The following is a 20504-nucleotide window of genomic DNA, read 5'->3' as shown; positions in this document are numbered from 1 at the left end:
TAGAACAGCCCCAGCTTCTCCAGTCTCTCCACATAACTGAAGTCTCTCATCCCTGGAACCATTCCAGTAAATCTCCTCTGCACCCTCTCCAAGGCCTTGACATCCTTCCTAAAGTGCGGTGCCCAGAATTGGACCCAATACTCCAGTTGAGGCCGATCCAGTGATTTATAAAGGTTCATCATAACTTCCTTGCTTTTGTACTCCATGCCTCCATTAATAAAGCCAAGGATCTCGTCTGCTTTTTTAACAGCCTTCTCAACTTGTGTTGTCACCTTCAAAGATTTGTGCACATACACCCCCAGGTCTCTCTGTTCCTGCACCCCTTTTAAATTTGTACCATTTAGTTCATTTTGCCTCTCCTCATTCTTCCTACCAAAATGTATCACTTCTCACTTTTGTTGGGATTGTCTGCAAAGCTGACCTGGATGTCCAGGCTGGTGAAGATACTCTCAAGGGCACAGGGAGTTGGGTCTCACCTTTTGGAAGTGAAGTACAGGGAGCCTTAGAAAAATCTAGCGTAAGAAAGCCGACCTCCCAACTACCCACCTCCTAAACTTCAGCTCATCCAAAACTCTGCTGCCCCATGTCCTAACTCGCACCCAGTCCCGTTCACCCATCGCCCGCTGTGCTCACTGCCCCGTGTCCTAACTCACACCCAGTCCCGTTCACCCATCGCCCCCTGTGCTCACTGCCCCGTGTCCTAACTTGCACCAAGTTCCGTTCACCCATCGCCCCCTGTGCTCACTGCCCCGTGTCCTAACTCGCACCAAGTCCCGTTCACCCATCGCCCCCTGTGCTCGCTGCCCCGTGTCCTAACTCGCACCAAGTCCCGTTCACCCATCGCCCCCTGTGCTCGCTACCCCGTGTCCTAACTCGCACCAAGTCCCGTTCACCCATCGTCCCCTGTGCTCGCTGCCCCGTGTCCTAACTCGCACCAAGTCCCGTTCACCCATCGCCCCCTGTGCTCGCTGCCCCGTGTCCTAACTCGCACCAAGTCCCGTTCACCCATCACCCCCTGTGCTCACTGCCCCGTGTCCTAACTCGCACCAAGTCCCGTTCACCCATCGCCCCCTGTGCTCACTGCCCCGTGTCCTAACTCGCACCAAGTCCTGTTCACCCATCGCCCCCTGTGCTCACTGCCCCGTGTCCTAACTCGCACCAAGTCCCGTTCACCCATCGCCCCCTGTGCTCGCTGCCCCGTGTCCTAACTCGCACCCAGTCCCGTTCACCCATCACCCCCTGTGCTCACTGCCCCGTGTCCTAACTCGCACCCAGTCCCGTTCACCCATCACCCCCTGTGCTCACTGCCCCCGTGTCCTAACTCGCACCCAGTCCCGTTCACCCATCACCCCCTGTGCTCGCTGCCCCGTGTCCTAACTCACACCCAGTCCCGTTCACCCATCACCCCCTGTGCTCGCTGCCCCGTGTCCTAACTCGCACCCAGTCCCGTTCACCCATCACCCCCTGTGCTCACTGCCCCGTGTCCTAACTCGCACCAAGTCCTGTTCACCCATCGCCCCCTGTGCTCACTGCCCCGTGTCCTAACTCGCACCAAGTCCCGTTCACCCGTCGCCCCCTGTGCTCACTGCCCCGTGTCCTAACTCGCACCCAGTCCCGTTCACCCATCGCCCCCTGTGCTCACTGCCCCATGTCCTAACTCGCACCAAGTCCCGTTCACCCATCGCCCCCTGTGCTCACTGCCCCGTGTCCTAACTCGCACCAAGTCCCGTTCACCCATCGCCCCCTGTGCTCGCTGACCTACATTGGCTCCCAGTCCAGCGATGCCTCGATTTTAAAATTCTCATCCTTGTTTTCTAATGCCTCCATGGCCTCGCCCCTCCCTATCTCTGTAACCTCCTCCAACGCTGGCCTCTTGTGCATCCCCCACTTCTTTCGCCCCACCATTGCCGATCGTCTGGGCCCTAAGCTCTGGAATTCCCTCCCTAAACCTTTCCACCTCTCTCACCTTTAAGACGCTCCTCCAAACCTACTTCTTTGACCAAGCGTTTGGTCACCTGTCCGAATATGTGGCGCGGTGTCAAATTTATAACTGGTTACGCGCCTGTGCAGCGCCTTGGGACGTTTTACTACATTAAAGGTGCTATGTAAATGCAAATTGCTGGTGTGCTGTAAGATTCGGGTAAAGAAGTAAGGCAAGTTTAGTGCCGTTTCAGAGAGGATACTGTTTGTGTTACAGCTCAGCCTGATTCCTGTACTTATGCCAGCATAGTGCTCGACGACAGCCAAAAAGGTAAACGGCCTCAAACCGATGCTCAAGGTATTTAATATATTTTTCTACATTTAGTCATATTTCTCAAAATGTTTAAAATTCGGCCTCCCGGCTAACGGAACCTTCTCTTTCGGTTTAAGGTGGGAAGAAACCGACAGTCGCCGATTCAGAAGAGAGTGAATCAATTCTTACTTACAAAATACTGTTCCTGATGATCTCCGCGCCTCCCCTCCCTCCCCGCAGTACCTCGGCCGCCGCGGCCATTCTCCCCTGTGCGAGCCCGAGGCAGTCGGGGCCCGGTGATTTGTCGCCCTGATATTCGGGTCGGCAACTCCAGTTGGATGTATTCCTGGTGGTTTCATCACATGACCTCCAAACCTTCCCCCCTCCCCCCACGCTCCCGCCATTGATCGTCCAATACGCCCATCCTCGCGCGGCGCCGGGTTTCCCGCACCAATCGGAAAGCCAGCACGCTCTCCGTTACCCCATTGAACGATTCTTGACTGTCAAACAGCATTTTTACCCAGCACCGCCCCCCCCTCCGCACAATCTCACCCAATACATTTAAAACTCATTGACAAAAGCGTTTGAAGAAAATGAGGAAACAAAACGCACAATTGTTTTTTTTTTAATGTCTCTATGATTTTTGTTCTCCTGGAGTTGTTGGCAGCAGTGTCCTGGAGATTAATAGAAAGAAAGAAAGAATTGCATTTCTGCAGCACCTTTCACCACCTGATCACGTCCCAAAACGCTTTACAGACAATGTAGTCACACTGTCGGAAACGTGGCAGCCAATCTGCGCACAGCAAGCTCCCACAGACCGATAATCTGTTTTTTGTGATGTTGGCCAGAACACCTGGGCAGAACCCCGCTGCTCTGCTTCGAAATAGTGGCCGCGGGATCTTTTACATCCGCCTGAGAGAGCAGACGGGGCCTCGGTTTAACGTCTCATCCGAAAGACGGCACCTCCGACAGTGCGGCACTCCCTCAGCACTGCACTGGGAGTGTCGGCCTAGATTTTATGCTCAAAATGGCGCGGGACTCGAGCCCACGGCCTTCTGACTCGGAGGCGAGGGTGCTGCCCGCGGTCAACACCCTTTAATTAATCTTTCATTCCTGGGGATGATCCTGGAAGGCTGGCAAACCCTACCTCTTATGCAGGCGGACACCTGAGGCCTGCGTGCGGTCCGAACGGGGATATGCGGGGTGGAGAGGTGAAGGTGACGGGGGGAAGGTGGCGGGGGAGTGCCTGGCGAGCCAGGAGGATGAACACCGACCGTGCATGACGCTGGTTAATACAATGGAGCTGTGGAGTGCCCGAGTGCCACAGACAGGCGCTGAAAGGGAAGGCCCGTTCAAAAAATAAATGTTTAAATAATTCTCGGGAGAGTCCTGGGTGAGCCCAGTCTCTGTTAAATGACCACACTACTGAAGGGCCTGCCTTTGTTCAGGCCTCCATCGCTTTAATTAAAGTGAGAGGCCCCACAGCTTGACAGGAAAAAGGGCAATGTTCGACCATCCATTCTAACCTTCTTTGCCCGCTGCTGCCTGGCGGGATATTACCGGGGCTACATGTGCTGCCCACTGGAACCACCTCCCTTTCCTGTACCTGCCCTCACAGTGAAGGGGCTGATGCCGGGGTAAATGCCCCCCTTTCCTGTACTTGCCCCTCACAGTGAAGGGGCTGATGCCGGGGTAAATGCCCCCCTTTTCTGTACTTGCCCCTCACAGTGAAGGGGCTGATGCCGGGGTAAATGCCCCCCTTTCCTGTACTTGCCCTCACAGTGAAGGGACTGATGCCGGGGTAAATGCCCCCCTTTCCAGTACTTCCCCCTCACAGTGAAGGGGCTGATGCCGGAGTAAATGCCCCCCTTTTCTGTACTTGCCCCTCACAGTGAAGGGGCTGATGCCGGGGTAAATGCCCCCCTTTCCTGTACCTGCCCCTCACAGTGAAGGGGCTGATGCCGGGGTAAATGCCCCCCTTTCCTGTACTTGCCCCTCACAGTGGAGGGGCTGATGCTGGGGTAAATGCCCCCCTTTCCTGTACTTGCCCCTCACAGTGAAGGGGCTGATGTCAGGGTAAATGCCCCCCTTTCCTGTACCTGCCCTCACAGTGAAGGGGCTGATGCCGGGGTAAATGCCCCCCTTTCCTGTACTTGCCCTCACAGTGAAGGGGCTAATGTCGGGGTAAATGCCCTCCTTTCTTGTACTTGCCCCTCACACTGACGTTCTTCCTATGATTGTAATCCGCGCTGACCCCTGTTCCCTTTGTTTCAGATGTAATCTATGCAGCTGTTGTGAGCACACAGTAGGAATGATCATTGACAGTAAGTACTGAACCTGGGGAGTCAAGGCTGCACCATTTCTCCACTTCAATCTGAGAGAGCATCACCGCACTCACCAGCTCTTAAGCTTAACATACCCTTTAAAAAAAAAAATATTTGTCCTGGGGTTGCGAGTGACACTGGCATGGCCGGCATTCATTGCCCATCCCATTTACCCGGGAAGAAGGTGGTGGTGGGCGTCCTGCTGTGTAATAATTGTTTTCCGAGTGGCAGGCAGTGACTAGTGGGGTACCGCAGGGATCGGTCCTTGGACCCCAGTTATTCACAATATATATTAATGATGATCTAGACGAGGGAACTAGATGTAATATCTCCAAGTTTGCAGACGACACAAAGCTGGGTGGGTGTGTGTGCTGTGAGGAGGATGCAGAGAAACTCCAGTATGATTTGGACAGGTTGGGTGATTGGGCAGAAGCATGGCAGATACAGTGTACAGGAAACCTTCGATTAACCGGCCCCTAAATAACCGGAAATGTCTGTTAACCGGCAAAATTCAGGAGTAGGTTCAGGTAACTTTTATTACTTTTATTAGTCCATTTGTTGCTGTGCAAGCGTGTGGCTGCAGCTGTTGCTAAGCTACAGAGACGCTTGCAACTTGTGGACATTGTTCTGAAGCTGTTGCTAAGCAACAGGGTTTGTTGCTTTATACGGAGCTCTGTATCTTTTGCTATAGCGTTCGGTTATCCGGAATTTTTGATGAACCGGCACCACGTCGGTCCCGTCCGTGCCGGATACCAGAAAGTTTCCTGTGATGTGGATAAATGCGAGGTTATCCACTTTGGTGGCAAAGACAGGAAGGCAGATTATTATCTGAACGGCAATAGATTGGGAGAAGGGGAAGTGCAACGAGACCTGGGTGTCCTTGTGCACCAGTTGCTGAAGGTAAGCATGCAGGTGTAGCAGGCGGTTAAGAAGTCAAATGGTATGTTGGCCTTCGTAGCGAGAGGGTTTGAGTACAGGAACAAGGATGTCTTGCTGCAGTTGTACAGGGCCTTGGTGAGACCACATCTTGAGTATTGTGTGCAGTTTTGGTCGCCTTATCTGAGGAAGGATGTTCTTGCCATGGAGGGAGTGCAGCGAAGATTCACCAGACTGATACCTGGGATGGCAGGAATGATGTATGAAGAGAGATTGGGTCGATTAGGCTTATATTCGCTAGAGTTTAGAAGAATGAGAGGGGATCTCATTGAAACTTATAAAATTCTAACAGGACTAGACAGACTAGATGCAGGAAGGATGTTCCCGATGGCCGGGGAGTCCAGAACCAGTGGTCACAGTCTAAGGATAAGGGGTAAGCCATTTAGGACAGAGATGAGGAGGAGTTTCTTCACCCAGAGAGTGGTGAACCTGTGGAATTCTCTACCACAGAAGGCAGTGGAGGCCAATTCATTAAATATATTCAAGAAGAAGTTAGATATATTTCTTAAGGCTAAAGGGAACAAGGGATATGGGGAGAAGGCAGGGACCGGGTACTGAATTTGGATGATCAGCCATGATCTCATTGAATGGGGAGCAGGCTCGAGGGGCCAAATGGCCCACTCCTGCTCCTATCTTCTATGTTTTCTATGTTTAACAACAAAGGCTTGCTGGACCATGTTAGAAGGCATTACGGAAAAGAAAGACTTGTATTTATACAGCCCCTTTCATGACCTCAGGATGTCCCAAAGTGCTTTACAGCTAATTACATACTTACTTTGGAAGTGTAGTCAATGTTGTAATGTAGGAATTTGCGCACAGCAAGGTCCCACAAACAGCGACGTGATAATGACCAGATCATCTGTTTTAGTGATGTTGATTGAGAGGTAAATATTGGTCAGGACACCGGGGAGAATTCCCCTGCTCTTTGAAATAGTGCCATGGGATCTTTTACAACCTGAGAGAGGAGACGGGGCCTCGGTTTAACATCCCATCTGAAAGACAGCACCTCTGACAGTGCAGCGCTCCCTCAGCACTGCACTGGGAGTGTCGGCTTAGATTTTTGTGCTCAAGTGTCTGGAGTGGGACTTGAACCCACGACGTTCATGACTCAGAGGCAAGCGTGCTGCCCACTGAGCCACGGCTAAAGTGACAACCATTAAGAGTTCACCATGTTGTGTGGGACCGGAGCCACATATAGGCCAGATCGAGGTTCCCTTCTCCGAAGAGCATCAGTGAACCAGTTGGGTTGTTACAATAATCCAACAACTTTTCAACTCGGGAGCTTCGGGTTGCTGGTTTGGTTACAGCAATCACCACAACATGCACCCAGACCAGCCCAGAGTACACCGGCTGGAGTCTGAGCTGGCAGGAGAGTCCCCATGGATTGTGAAGGGTAGGTCATGTCTGACTAATTTAATGGAATATTTTGAGGTTGTCATTAACAAGGTGAACAGGGGAGTGTCTATGGATACTCTTCCGATTAGGCACTTTACAGCCTTCCGGACTCAATATCGAGTTCAACAATTTCAGATCATAACCTCGGCCACTATTACATCTTTACATATATATTTTATCCACACCTTTGTTTTGGCCCTTCCCCCCCTTTTTCTCTCTCCCACATGGCAGCTGTCTCCCATTCTGCCAGCGCATTTCACACCTAATCTCGAGCCGTCTTTTGTCTCCACTAGTCCGATCACCATCTCGTCTGGTTTTGAATACCTCTTAATGTCTCTTCACTTCTCTTTTGTTCTTTTATCCCCCATTTCACAGCCCCCAAACTGGCCTTTTAATCTGTTTCATTTCCTGTGTTTTTTCAGTCCTGACGAAGGGTTTCGACCTGAAACGTTGACTCTATTTCTCTTTCCACGGATGTTGCCTGGCCTGCTGAGTTTTTCCAGCATTTTCTGTTGTTATTTGGAGTGTCTATGGATGTTGTCTATATGCATAAGAACATAAGAATATAAGAATATAAGAATTAGCAGCAGGAGTCGGCCATTCGACCCTTCAAGCCTGCTCCGCCATTCAAAAAGATCATGGCTGATCTTCTACCTCAGTGCAAGAAATGAGAGCACATGGAATTCCAAAGTATTTATGGTACAGGCACAGGCCACTTGGCCCAACTAGTCCATGCCGTTTTATGCTCCACACGAGCCTCCTCCCACCCCTCTTCATCTAACCTTGTAACATGGGTCAGTAATTGGTGGGGAGGAAGGAGACACAAAGGGAACCTTCTGATTGGCGGGATGTGACAAGTGGTGTTCCCCAGGAATCTGCACTGGCTTTTCACCATGTATATCAATGACTTGGATGAAGGAATAGAGAGTTGTCTATCCATGATTGCAGATGACATGAGGTTAGGGGCACAGTAAGTTGTGTAGATGGGAGCCGGAAGCTGCAAAGGGACGTGGACAGATTTAGTGAGTGGGCAAAACTGTGGCAGATGCAGTTCAACGTGGGGAAGTGTGAGGTCATCTACTCTGGATCTGAGAAAGACAAATTGGAATATTTTCTTAATGGTGGGAGACTAGGAGCTGTGGTGGAGCAAAAGGATTTGGGTATCCATGTACACGAGAGTAATCAAAGAGGCTGACGTAATAAAACTCACTACACACTTGGTGTGAGTATAAAGCAAGGCTTTAATCAACTTGTTTCAAAACATGGAGGTCTAGTTATCTTTCACTAGTTCCTGTTTACACAATATCCTGGGCAAGCTGGGCCCACGCCCGAGTATTTATACTCCTTGGACGGCGCCACCAGCTGGCCGTCCAGTGTTATTTCATGAGTCTTTCTTCATGGATCATAAGATTCATAACAGAGGCTGATGGGATGTTGGCCTTTATCTCGAGGCGGCTGGATTACAAAGGGGAGGAGGCGATGCTCCAGTTGTACCGAGCCTTGGTCAGACCCCGTCTGGAGTAACTGCGTCCAGTTCTGGGCCCCACCCCTCAGGAAGGATAGATTGGCCTCGGAGGGGGCGCAGCACAGATTCACCAGAACGATGCCAGAGTTCAAGGGTTACATTGAGGTCAGATTACAAACATTTTGCTCGTATTCCCTTGAGGTTAGAAGTTTGAGGTGCTTCAGATGATAAAAAGATTCGATAGGGTTAGATAGAGAGAAACGGTTTCCACTGGTGGGGGAATCCAGAACAAGGAGGAATATCAGAGCTAGCCCCGTTTAGGAGTGAAATTAGGAAGAACTTTTACACACAAAGAGTAGTGGAAATCTGAAACTCTCTCCCCCAAAAAGCTGTGCATGCTGGGGGCCAATTGAAAATTTCAGAACTGAGCTCGGTAGATTTTTGTTAGACAAGGGTATTAAGGGTTAGGGTATCGAGGCAGGTAGGCGGAGTTAATATACAGATCAGCCATGATCTAATTGAATGGCGGAGCTGATTTGAGGGGCTGAATGGCCTTTTCCTGTTCCTATGTTAGTTCATTATCCTGTTCTCAGTTACTTTTTATTCACTGTATCTACAGGTCAACCTGAGGAATGAGGCATTCACAAGGCACCTTCCACACCTGAGACATTGCAAAGGAACAGAAGGGCCAGCGGTGCCACTGGAACCTGCAGCACTGTCACCAAACCAAGCCGTGCCATCACTGAACCAGTCCAAACCAACCCGCGCCATCACTGAACCAGTCCAAACCAAGCCGTGCCATCACTGAACCAGTCCAAACCAAGCCGTGCCATCACTGAACCAGTCCAAACCAAGCCGTGCCATCACTGAACCAGTCCAAACCAACCCGCGCCATCACTGAACCAGTCCAAACCAAGCCGTGCCATCACTGAACCAGTCCAAACCAAGCCGTGCCATCACTGAACCAGTCCAAACCAACCCGTGCCATCACTGAACAAGTCCAAACCAACCCGCGCCATCACTGAACCAGTCCAAACCAACCCGTGCCATCACTGAACCAGTCCAAACCAACCCGTGCCATCACTGAACCAGTCCAAACCAAGCCGTGCCATCACTGAACCAGTCCAAACCAACCTGTGCCATCACTGAACCAGTCCAAACCAAGCCGTGCCATCACTGAACCAGTCCAAACCAAGCCGTGCCATCACTGAACCAGTCCAAACCAACCTGTGCCATCACTGAACCAGTCCAAACCAAGCCGTGCCATCACTGAACCAGTCTAAACCAAGCCGTGCCATCACTGAACCAGTCCAAACCAAGCTGTGCCATCACTGAACCAGTCCAAACCAAGCCGTGCCATCACTGAACCAGTCTAAACCAAGCCGTGCCATCACTGAACCAGTCCAAACCAACCTGTGCCATCACTGAACCAGTCCAAACCAAGCCGTGCCATCACTGAACCAGTCCAAACCAACCTGTGCCATCACTGAACCAGTCCAAACCAAGCCGTGCCATCACTGAACCAGTCTAAACCAAGCCGTGCCATCACTGAACCAGTCCAAACCAAGCTGTGCCATCACTGAACCAGTCCAAACCAAGCCGTGCCATCACTGAACCAGTCTAAACCAAGCCGTGCCATCACTGAACCAGTCCAAACCAAGCCGTGCCATCACTGAACTAACCAAGCCGTGCCATCACTGAACCAGTCCAAACCAAGCCGTGCCATCACTGAACCAGTCCAAACCAAGCCGTGCCATCACTGAACCTGTCTAAACCAACCCGTGCCATCACTGAACCAGTCCAAACCAAGCCGTGCCATCACTGAACCAGTCTAAACCAACCCGTGCCATCACTGAACCAGTCTAAACCAAGCCGTGCCATCACTGAACCAGTCTAAACCAATCCAGGAAAATCAGCACCATGATCTATCTGATGTAAAGCACCATCACCCTCCCCACTCATCACCCCATCTCTAACCTCCCTTCTGTAAGGTCCTCAAATGTGATCTGGCCTCCGCTCTGTGCCCGTCTCTCCTGAAACTTGCTGTCGGAATGCCTCCAGTCTGGTTTCCTCCCTTCTCACCCACAGAGAACGCCATGGCTGAAGCTGCAAATGATGTCCTCTGCGTTATCCCTCCTTGTTCTCTCTGCAGTATTTGACACCACTGACCATGCCATCTTCTTTCATCGCCTCTCCTCTGTCCAGTTTCGTGGGACTGCCCTGGCTTGGTTCCACTTCTACCCATCCAGACACCGGCACAGACAGCAGGTCTCCAGCAATGGCTTCACGTCCCTCCCTCGCACTTCCACCTCCGGAGTCACTCCAAGGATCCATCCTTTGGCTCCATATTATCTATATGCTTTTTTAAAAAAAAATATTAATTTGGGATGTGGGCATCGCTGGCAAGGCCAGCATTTATTGCCCATCCCTAATTGCCCCTTGAGAAGGTGGTGGTGAGCCGCCTTCTTGAACCGCTGCAGTCCGTGTGGTGAAGGTACTCCCACGGTGCTGTTAGGGAGGGAGTTCCAGGATTTTGACCCAGCGACGATGAAGGAACGGCGATATATTTCCAAGTCAGGATGGTGTGTGACTTGGAGGGGAACTGGGAGGTGGTGGTGTTCCCGTGCGCCTGCTGCCCTTGTCCTTCTAGGTGGAAGAGGTCGCTGTCTCTACTGCTGTCTCTCTGCAATAGCCTCCATCTGCAACCAGCTCTACCTCTTCATTTCTGTTGATCCCATTTAAGCGATTCAATAGAGTAGATACAGAGAAACGATTTCCTCTGCTGGGGGAATCCCAGAACAAGGGGCACAATCTTATAAATAGAGCTAGGCCATTCAAGAATGAAATCAGGAAGCTCTTTTTCACACAAGGGCCAATCCCCCTGGGCCAGATCCCTTTTCAATTCACTGAAATTAGCCCTCTTCCGGTAGAGTATCTTCACCGTTGATTTTTTTTCCTTGACCTTTTCCAAAGCTACTCTAAACCTGATGATACTGTGATCACTGTTCCCCAAATCCTCTCCCACTGAAACGTGCTCCACTTGCCCCACTTCATTCCCCAGAACTCGATCCAGCGCTGCTCCCTTCCTCGTTGGGCTGGAAACACGCTGATCAAGAAAGTTCCCTTGTACACATTTCAGGAATTCCTCCCGCTCTTTGCCCTTTACATGGTTACTATCCCAGTCTATATTAGGATAACTGAAGTCTCCCATTATCACTACTCCAAAGCTCCTGCATGTTTCTGCAATGTGCTCCTCTATCTCCTTCCCACTATTTGGTGGCCTATAGTATACACCCAGCAGCGTAATACCTCCTCTATTGTTCCTTAATTCCAAACAAATAGATTCTGTCTTTAAACCCTCAAGCACATCATCCCTTTCTAGTGCTGTAACAGCATCTTTGATCAATACTGCCACCCCGCCCTCCTTTTTTTCCTTCCCTATCTTTCCTGAATACCTTGTAGCCAGGAATCTTAAGTGCCCAATCCTCCCCTTCTTTGAGCCAGGTCTCTGTTGTTGCCAGTATATCATAGTCCCATGTGGTGGACGAGCCTGCAGCTCACCAACCTTATTTACTGCACATGCACTCCAAACCCATCTTGGACCGTCTCGCATTTGCCCGCTGTCTGATCCCTCCTATAGGTGGACGTCCTCCAGATTGCACTCCCCCCGCGAAGTCGGTGCCCTCGTGGTGAGAATGGAGTGGCGGTACAGATCAGCCGTGATCTGATTGACAGGCGGGACAGGCTCGACGGGCTGAATGGCCTCCTCCTGTTCCTATATCATCAATTTATTCAAACCATTTGTGACATCATCGAACCAATGCTGTTATCACTGAAGTGATCCAAACTGATCCATGTCATCAACAAGCCCAGCGTGCCACGAAATAACCATTTAAATGAGTCTGTTAAGCAACCAGTCCAAACTAATCCATGCTATGACTGAACTAAACCAATCTAAACCATCAACAATCCAATCCAAATCAACCTAACTGCTCAGTACCATCAGCTACACCGCCAGCTAACCAAACCAAACACAAGACAAACAATCTGACCACTTTGTGGTCACTTTTACAGATTTTTTTTAAAAACGGAGTTGAAATTCTCAAACTGCAATAGTGGGATTTAGAACTCCTGTTCTCTGGTACATAGCCAGTACACCACCATACTCGTTTGTGGATTGTGTATGTGTGTGCACATGTGCATGTCTGTGTGTGTGTGTGTGTGTGTGTGCTGTAATAAAGCTCACTACGCACTTGGTTTGAGTATAAAGCAAGGCTTTAATCAACTTGTTTCAAAACATGGAGGTCTAGTTACCTTTCACTCGTTCCTGTTTACAAAATGTCCTGGGCAAGCTGGGCCCACGCCCGAGTAATTATACTCCTTGGACGGCGCCACCAGCTGGCCGTCCAGTGTTATTTCATGAGTCTTTCTCCATGGATCATAAGATTCATAACTGTGTTTGTGTGCGCGTGTATTTGAGTGTGGTGTTTGTGTGGTTCTGTGTGTGTGTGTGTGTGTGTGTGTGTGTGTGTGTGTGTGTGTGTGAGACTGAGTACAGATGGTTTGTTGTCTGCGGTGCACAGATTAACACAGATTCGAGCTGCAGTCCAGGCTCATCTCAGCCCCCTGAACGTTCTGCCGAGTGGCGGAGCAGTCTCGATGTGCTGAATGGCCTCGCCCTGTCCCTATGCACCTATTGATTCACAGATAAGCCTGAAACATCACCCAGGGAGCGGGAGGCCTCTGCTGAGTGCGGGACCAGCGGTGCTTCCTGATCGAAGTGATAAATCCTTGGGAACGACAGCAGAAGCCAGACGTGAGATGGTGAAAGGACTCACTCCGGGGGAGGCAGAGAGACCCGGGCTGTCCATTGTCGATCATTGGGACCCCCTCAAGCTGCTGAAGATAAGAGTGACACAGGACAACAGTGGGGCCTCTGAGGAGGAGGATACGGAGACCGTGGGGCAAAAGTGTAAAGCACACACTGGCTCCATTAGCCACAGCAGACTTTGTAAATAAACATCATTGTACGACATGCTGTGTGTGTGGCTTTCCTCGCACTATGAGTGAGTGCATGCCGTGCACACCTAGCTGTTACAAGCCAGCCTCACGGAGGCTTTGTGTCAGGTGCCCTGTCAGCTGCTGGACATCGCTGGCTTTTCGAAGTGTAAGCTATTCCCATCTTTCAGTTCATGGGCTGGTGCTTAACTAGCCGGCAAACTACTGTCCTGGGTCCTCACTCTGTGCGGGGAGGCCAGGGGTTAGTGACTGAGCTCTCCAGCCCCTCTCACTGAAACTCTTACCAGCAGCAGCAACGCTAGTGCTTTTAGACAGCGTCAGCACCAATGGGAAACGTACTCACAGCTGAAGGTAAGTCTGGGGGAGCAATCTGGCTATGGTTCTCTACAGATCTGTGACTTCAGTAAAACAAAAATAACCTCCCAGAGGTGTCGGGGAACATAGGGTCCAATGATAGGGAGGAACTGAATGAAATCAGTATTTGTAGGGAAATGGTATTAGGGAAATTGATGGGATTGAAGGCCGATAAATCCCCAGGGCCTGATAATCTACATCCTAGGGTACTTAAGGGAGTGGCCCTAGAAATAGTAGATGCATTGCTGGTCATCTTCCAAAATTCTATAGACTCTGGAACAGTTCCCATGGATTGGAGGATAGCTAATGTAACCCCACTATTTAAAAAAGGTGATAGAGAAAAAACGGGGAATTCTAGACCGGTAAGCCTGACATCGGTAGTGGGGAAAATGCTAGAGTCCATTATAAAAGATGTAATAGCAGAGCACTTGGAAAACAGTGACAGGATCGGACAAAGTCAACATGGATTTACAAAAGGTAAATCATGCTTGACTAATCTGGAATTTTTTGAGGATGTAACTGGTAGAATAGATAAGGGAGAACCAGTGGATGTGGTGTATTTGGACTTTCAGAAGGCTTTTGATAAGGTCCCGCATAAGAGACTAGCGTGCAAAGTTAAAGCACATGGGATTGGGGGTAAGGTACTGACTTGGATAGAAAACTGGTTGGCAGACAGGAAGCAAAGAATTGGAATAAACGGGTCTTTTTCCGAGTGGCAGGCAGTGACGAGTGGGGTACCGCAGGGATCGGTGCTAGGATCCCAGTTATTCACAATATATATTAATGATCTAGACGAGGGAACTAGATGTAATATCTCCAAGTTTGCAGACGACACAAAGCTGTGTGGGTGTGTGTGCTGTGAGGAGGATGCAGAGAAACTCCAGGATGATTTGGACAGGTTGGGTGATTGGGCAGAAGCATGGCAGATGCAATATAATGTGGATAAATGCGAGGTTATCCACTTTGGTGGGAAAAACAGGAAGGCAGATTATTATCTGAACTGCAATAGATTGGGAGAAGGGGAAGCGCAACGAGACCTGGGTATCCTTGTGCACCAGTCGCTGAAGGTAAGCATGCAGGTGCAGCAGGCGCTTAAGAAGGCAAATGGTATGTTGGCCTTCATAGCGAGAGGATTCGAGTACAGGAGCAAGGATGTCTTGCTGCAGTTGTACAAGGCCTTGGTGAGACCACACCTTGAGTATTGTGTGCAGTTTTGGTCGCCTTATCTGAGGAAGGATGTTCTAGCCATGGAGGGAGTGCAGCGAAGATTCACCAGACTGATACCTGGGATGGCAGGAATGACGTATGAAGAGAGATTGGGTCAATTAGACATATTCACTAGAGTTGAGAAGAATGAGAGGGGATCTCATTGAAACTTATAAAACTCTAACAGGACTAGACAGACTAGATGCAGGAAGGCTGTTCCTGATGGTGGGGGAGTCCAGAACCAGGGGTCACAGTCTAAGGATAAGGGGTAAGCCATTTAGGGCAGAGATGAGGAGGAATTTCTTCACCCAGAGAGTGGTGAACCTGTGGAATTCTCTACCACAGAAGACAGTGGAGGCCAATTCATTAAATATATTGAAGAAGGAGTTAGATATATTTCTTAAGGCTAAAGGGATCAAGGGATATGGGGAGAATGCAGGGACAGGGTACTGAATTTGGATGATCAGCCATGATCGCATTGAATGACGGAGCAGGCTCGAGTGGTCGAATGGCCTACTCCTGCTCCTATCTTCTATGTTTCTAACATGTTTGGGCCCTGTCGCTTGTGTCAGCCATGGCTCAGTGGGCAGCACTCTCGCCTCGGAGTCAGGAGGTCGTGGGTTCAAGTCCCCATTCCAGGGACTTGAGCAGATAATCCAGGCTGACTCTCCAGTGCAGTGCTGAGGGAGTGCGGCACTGTCAGAGATGCCGTCTTTCAGATGAAACGTTAAACCAAGGCCCCGCTCTACCCTCTCAGGTGGATATAAAAGATCCCAAGGACACTACTCTAGCAGGGGAGTTCTCCCCACCCCTGGGCCCTCAACTAACATCCCTAAAAACAGATTCTTGTCATTATCTCTTTGCTGTTTTTGAGCTCTTGCTGTGCACAGATTAACACAGATTCGAGCTGCAGTTCAGGCTCGTCTCAGCCCCCTGAACGTTCTGCCGCGTGGCGGAGCAGGCTCGATGGGCTGAATGGCCTCGCCCTGTCCCTATGAATCGGGATGATTCACGGATAAGCCTGAAACATCACACAGGGAGCGGGAGGCCGCTGCTGAGTGCAGGACCAGCGGTTCCTGATTGGGGACGGCAACAGAAGCCACACACGAGATGGTGAAAGGACTCACACCGGGGTAGGCAGCAGCAGTAGCAGCAGCGTTGGTTTTAAAGCACTTTGAGATGTCCTGAGATTGTGAAAAAAGTGCTGTATAAATGCAAGTTCACTCTTTCTATGAGGTGTCTGGTGCTTGTCCACAGAACAGTCACCGCACTGCACAAGTACTTCCGTGTATGTGCTGCACCCGGGACGTTTCTGGGACACCTGATACGGTACTTTAGGAATGTGTCTCTTTCCCTTTAACCCTCCTCGTTCCGGTGCTGATGAAGGCACGGCCCTCCCCCCATTCCACGATCTCCAGCTCCCTCACAGGTGGCACTGGTGATAAGAAGATAAGAAATAGGAGCAGGAATCGGCCACTTGGCCCCTCGCGCCTGCTCCGCCATTCAATGAGATCATGGCTGATCTTGGGCTCGAAGCCACTTCCCCGCCCGCTCCCCATAACCCTTCATTCCCTTATCTTGCAAAGATCTGTCTATCTCCACCTTAAATGTATTTAATGACCCAGCCTCCACGGCTCTCTGGGGCAGAGAATTCCACAGATTTACGACCCTCTGAGAGAAGAAATTCCTCCTCATCTCAGTTCTAAAAGGGGTTGCAGGGTAAGTAGAGTTGCCAGCTCTGATTGCATGTGTTCCTGGACAGGTCCTCACATGACCAGCCGCCCCACCCAGTCAAACAGCCTTTTCATTTTCTCCTTCTCCAATATTTTTAGAACTAATTAACAAAAGTCATAAAAAGCATGCATTTTGTTCAATGTCCCTGTGATTTCTCTCCCCGGGTGTTGCTCACAGCAGTGTCCAGGCAATTAATCTCCAATTCCTGGAAACTCCAGGCCAACCCTGGAGGGCTGGCGACTCTCAGGGTAAGGGAGCTGCCTGCGGTGCTCCCAGAGGGGCTCCACTGATTTCAGTGGGAACGGTTTGGTTTGGAGCAGCATGTTAGGACAACCCGGAGCTCGCTGAGACACAGCATGACCTGCACACTCGGCTGGTATTGCTTTTCCTCAGCGTGAAGCAGACACAGATGCTGGAGAGTCTAGAACCAGGGGTCACAGCCTCAGAATAAGGGGTCAGTCATTTAGGACCGAGATGAGGAGAAATTTCTTGACTCAGAGGGTGGTGAATCTTTGGAATTCTCTACCCCAGAGGGCTGTGAATGTTGAGTCTTTGAGTATATTCAAGACAGAGAGCGATAGATTTTTGGACTATTGGGGAATCAAGGGATATGGAGTTGAGTTCGATGATCAGCCATGATCTTATTGAATGGCAGAGCAGGCTCGAAGGGTTGAATGGTCTACTCCTGCTCCTAATTCTTATGTTCTTATGTTCACAGGACGGTACAGGAGATGCTACAGCCTCGTTGCCATTGGGTGGGTGGTCTGAAAATGCAGCCGAAAGTTGTTGAAGTGAGCTGTTAAAAGACAGAAGAATGTCGATGAAATCAAATGGATTCTTTCCATGATATCTGAGAGGCTATACCTATCAGGAAAGATTGAAGAGGCTGGGGCTCTTTTCTCTAGAAAAGAAAAGGTTGAGGGGCGACCTGATAGAGGTCTTTAATATTTACAAAAGGGTTTGATAGGGTAGACGTAGAGAAGATGTTCCCACTTGTGGCGGAGACCAGAACTAGTGGCCATAAATATAAGATAGTCACTAATAAATCCAATAGGGAATTCAGGAGAAACTTCTTCACCCAGAGAGTGGTGAGAATGTGGAACTCACTACCACAGGGAGTGGTTGAGGCGAATAGTATAGGTGCATTCAAGGGGAAGCTCGATAAAGACATGAGGGAGAAAGGAATAGAAGGATATGTTGATGAGGTGAGATGAAGAGGGTGGGAGGAGGCTCGTGTTGATAGAGGGTTAGATGAAGAGTGGTGGGAGGAGGCTCGTGTTGATAGAGGGTTAGATGAAGAGTGGTGGGAGGAGGCTCGTGTTGATAGAGGGTTAGTTGAAGAGGGTGGGAGGAGGCTCGTGTTGATAGAGGGTTAGATGAAGAGTGGTGGGAGGAGGCTCGTGTTGATAGAGGGTTAGTTGAAGAGGGTGGGAGGAGGCTCGTGTTGATAGAGGGTGAGATGAAGAGGGTGGGAGGAGGCTCGTGTTGATAGAGGGTGAGATGAAGAGGGTGGGAGGAGGCTCGTGTTGATAGAGGGTGAGATGAAGAGTGGTGGGAGGAGGCTCGTGTTGATAGAGGGTGAGATGAAGAGGGTGGGAGGAGGCTCGTGTTGATAGAGGGTTAGATGAAGAGGGTGGGAGGAGGCTCGTGTTGATAGAGGGTGAGATGAAGAGGGTGGGAGGAGGCTCGTGTTGATAGAGGGTTAGATGAAGAGGGGTGGGAGGAGGCTCGTGTTGATGAGGTGAGATGAAGAGGGTGGGAGGAGGCTCGTGTTGATAGAGGGTGAGATGAAGAGGGTGGGAGGAGGCTCGTGTTGATAGAGGGTTAGATGAGGGGTGGGAGGAGGCTCGTGTTGATGTGAGATGAAGAGGGTGGGAGGAGGCTCGTGTTGATGAGGTTAGATGAAGAGGGGCGGGAGGAGGCTCGTGTTGATAGAGGGTGAGATGAAGAGGGGTGGGAGGAGGCTCATGTTGATAGGGTGAGATGAAGAGGGGTGGGAGGAGGCTCGTGTTGATAGAGGGTGAAGAGGGGTGGGAGGAGGCTCGTGTTGATAGAGTTAGATGAAGAGGGTGGGAGGAGGCTCGTGTTGATAGAGGGTGAGATGAAGAGGGGTGGGAGGAGGCTCGTGTTGATAGAGGGTGAGATGAAGAGGGGTGGGATGAGGCTCTAGTTGATAGAGGGTGAGATGAAGAGGGGTGGGAGGAGACTGGTGTGGAGCATAAACACCGGCACGGACCAGTTGGGCCGAATGGCCTGTTTCTGTGCTGTAAATTCGATGTAATATGAATCTATGTCATGCTGGAGTGTGGGCTCTGGTGGAAGGTCGGGCACCTTTGGAAGGATGGGTATATTGATTGGACGCAATTATTGAAATACAGCGCCACCGTGTGGCTACAGTGGGCACTGTGGTGCTTGCCATCTCCAATCACGACACTGCCTAGTAGCTGAAATCAGGTATCACACTATAATGAAGAGCAGTGACCCACAGTTCATTTATTGTGTGTGTATCTATATATTGCCCCTCCCTTGAGATGGTGGTGGGCCGCCTTCTTGAACCGCTGCAATCAATGCGGTGTTATTTGCAGCAGCTTTGCTAGGGTGCTTCAGAGGGCAGCTAAGCTTCAACCACGTTGGTGTGGGACTGGAGTCACGTAGAGGCCCAGAGCGGGTAAGGACGGCAGGCTTCCTTCCCTAAAGGGACATTAGTGAACAGCTTCGCGATCACTTTTACTGGTACCAGCTTTTTATCTCCACCTCCGATCTCAACCCCTTCACTGCTTTTGAAAGTCGAGAATTAATTTCTGCCCAAGTAAGATTACAAGCTACTGAAAGATGATCCAGGATTGAAGAATTGGGAGATCGGAATTAAACAAACGGAGTTGGCATTAGGGAGCCTCCGGATTTCTGTGCACAATACTCTTATGTTTCAAAACATATACACTTAATTACATCAGAAATAAATAAGAACATGTTCCCATTGAATGTGGAATTAAATGCCAGTTACAAGGAATGAGAGAAGAGAAAGCGAGCGAGAGAGAGCTGGACAGAGAAACAGCGAAAGGGAGAGAAACAGGGAAAGAGACAGACAGAGGCAGAGAGAAATGGAAAGAGACATAGAGAGAATCAGGGAGGACAGACAGACAGAGACAGAGAATCAGAGAGACAGACAGAAAGAGGCAGAGAGAATCAGAGAGACAGACAGAAAGAGACAGAGAGAGAATCAGAGAGACAGACAGAAAGAGGCAGAGAGAGAATCAGAGAGACAGACAGAAAGAGGCAGAGAGACAGAGAGAATCAGAGAGAGACAGAAAGAGACAGAGAGAGAATCAGAGAGACAGACAGAAAGAGACAGAGAGAATCAGAGAGACAGACAGAAAGAGGCAGAGAGACAGAGAGAATCAGAGAGAGACAGAAAGCAACAGAGAGAGAATCAGAGAGACAGACAGAAAGAGACAGAGAGAATCAGAGAGACAGACAGAAAGAGGCAGAGAGACAGAGAGAATCAGAGAGAGACAGAAAGAGACAGGGAAAGAGACAGAGCGATTATTTGCTGCTCTTAATGCTCTGTCCCATCGCTGTCCTGCAGCACCGGGCGTTCCACATCTCAGGATCTCTCCAGTGTGCTGAGCGAGCTGATCCCAGTCTGGAAGCAGTAGGGGGAGGCAGCACTGGGCTTCAGTGCTGCCAAGAGAAGACAGGATATGCTCTCACTGCAGTCTGGGAGTAGTTGAGACAGAGATGCACTTCCTCACAGCCTGTGGAAAATATCAGGACATCAGGGAGAATTTCTACCAAAAATTCTCCCAAATATGCCCTGAATTCAGAAATCTGAATGACA

General features: G+C 50.1%; 1 protein-coding gene across 1 annotated transcript in view; it reads left to right on the top strand.

The window, feature by feature from the left end:
• Nucleotides 1–13388, top strand: part of LOC147123942 (sialic acid-binding Ig-like lectin 12) — a 172453-nt gene extending 159065 nt beyond the window's left edge. The window contains exons 8-10 of the mRNA XM_085968745.1: nt 2198–2278; nt 4508–4557; nt 8973–13388. Coding sequence (XP_085824871.1) covers nt 2198–2278; nt 4508–4542 — 116 coding nt within the window. The 3' untranslated portion in view covers nt 4543–4557; nt 8973–13388. The remainder of the gene's footprint in view (nt 1–2197; nt 2279–4507; nt 4558–8972) is intronic.
• Nucleotides 13389–20504: the final 7116 nt, after the last annotated feature.

The sequence above is a fragment of the Somniosus microcephalus genome, chromosome 1, assembly GCF_052327205.1.
Source record: "Somniosus microcephalus isolate GS21.2 chromosome 1, FLI_Smic_1.0, whole genome shotgun sequence".
In the NCBI taxonomy this organism is placed as follows: Eukaryota; Metazoa; Chordata; class Chondrichthyes; order Squaliformes; family Somniosidae; genus Somniosus; species Somniosus microcephalus.
This window is presented reverse-complemented; position numbering and strand designations above follow the sequence as displayed.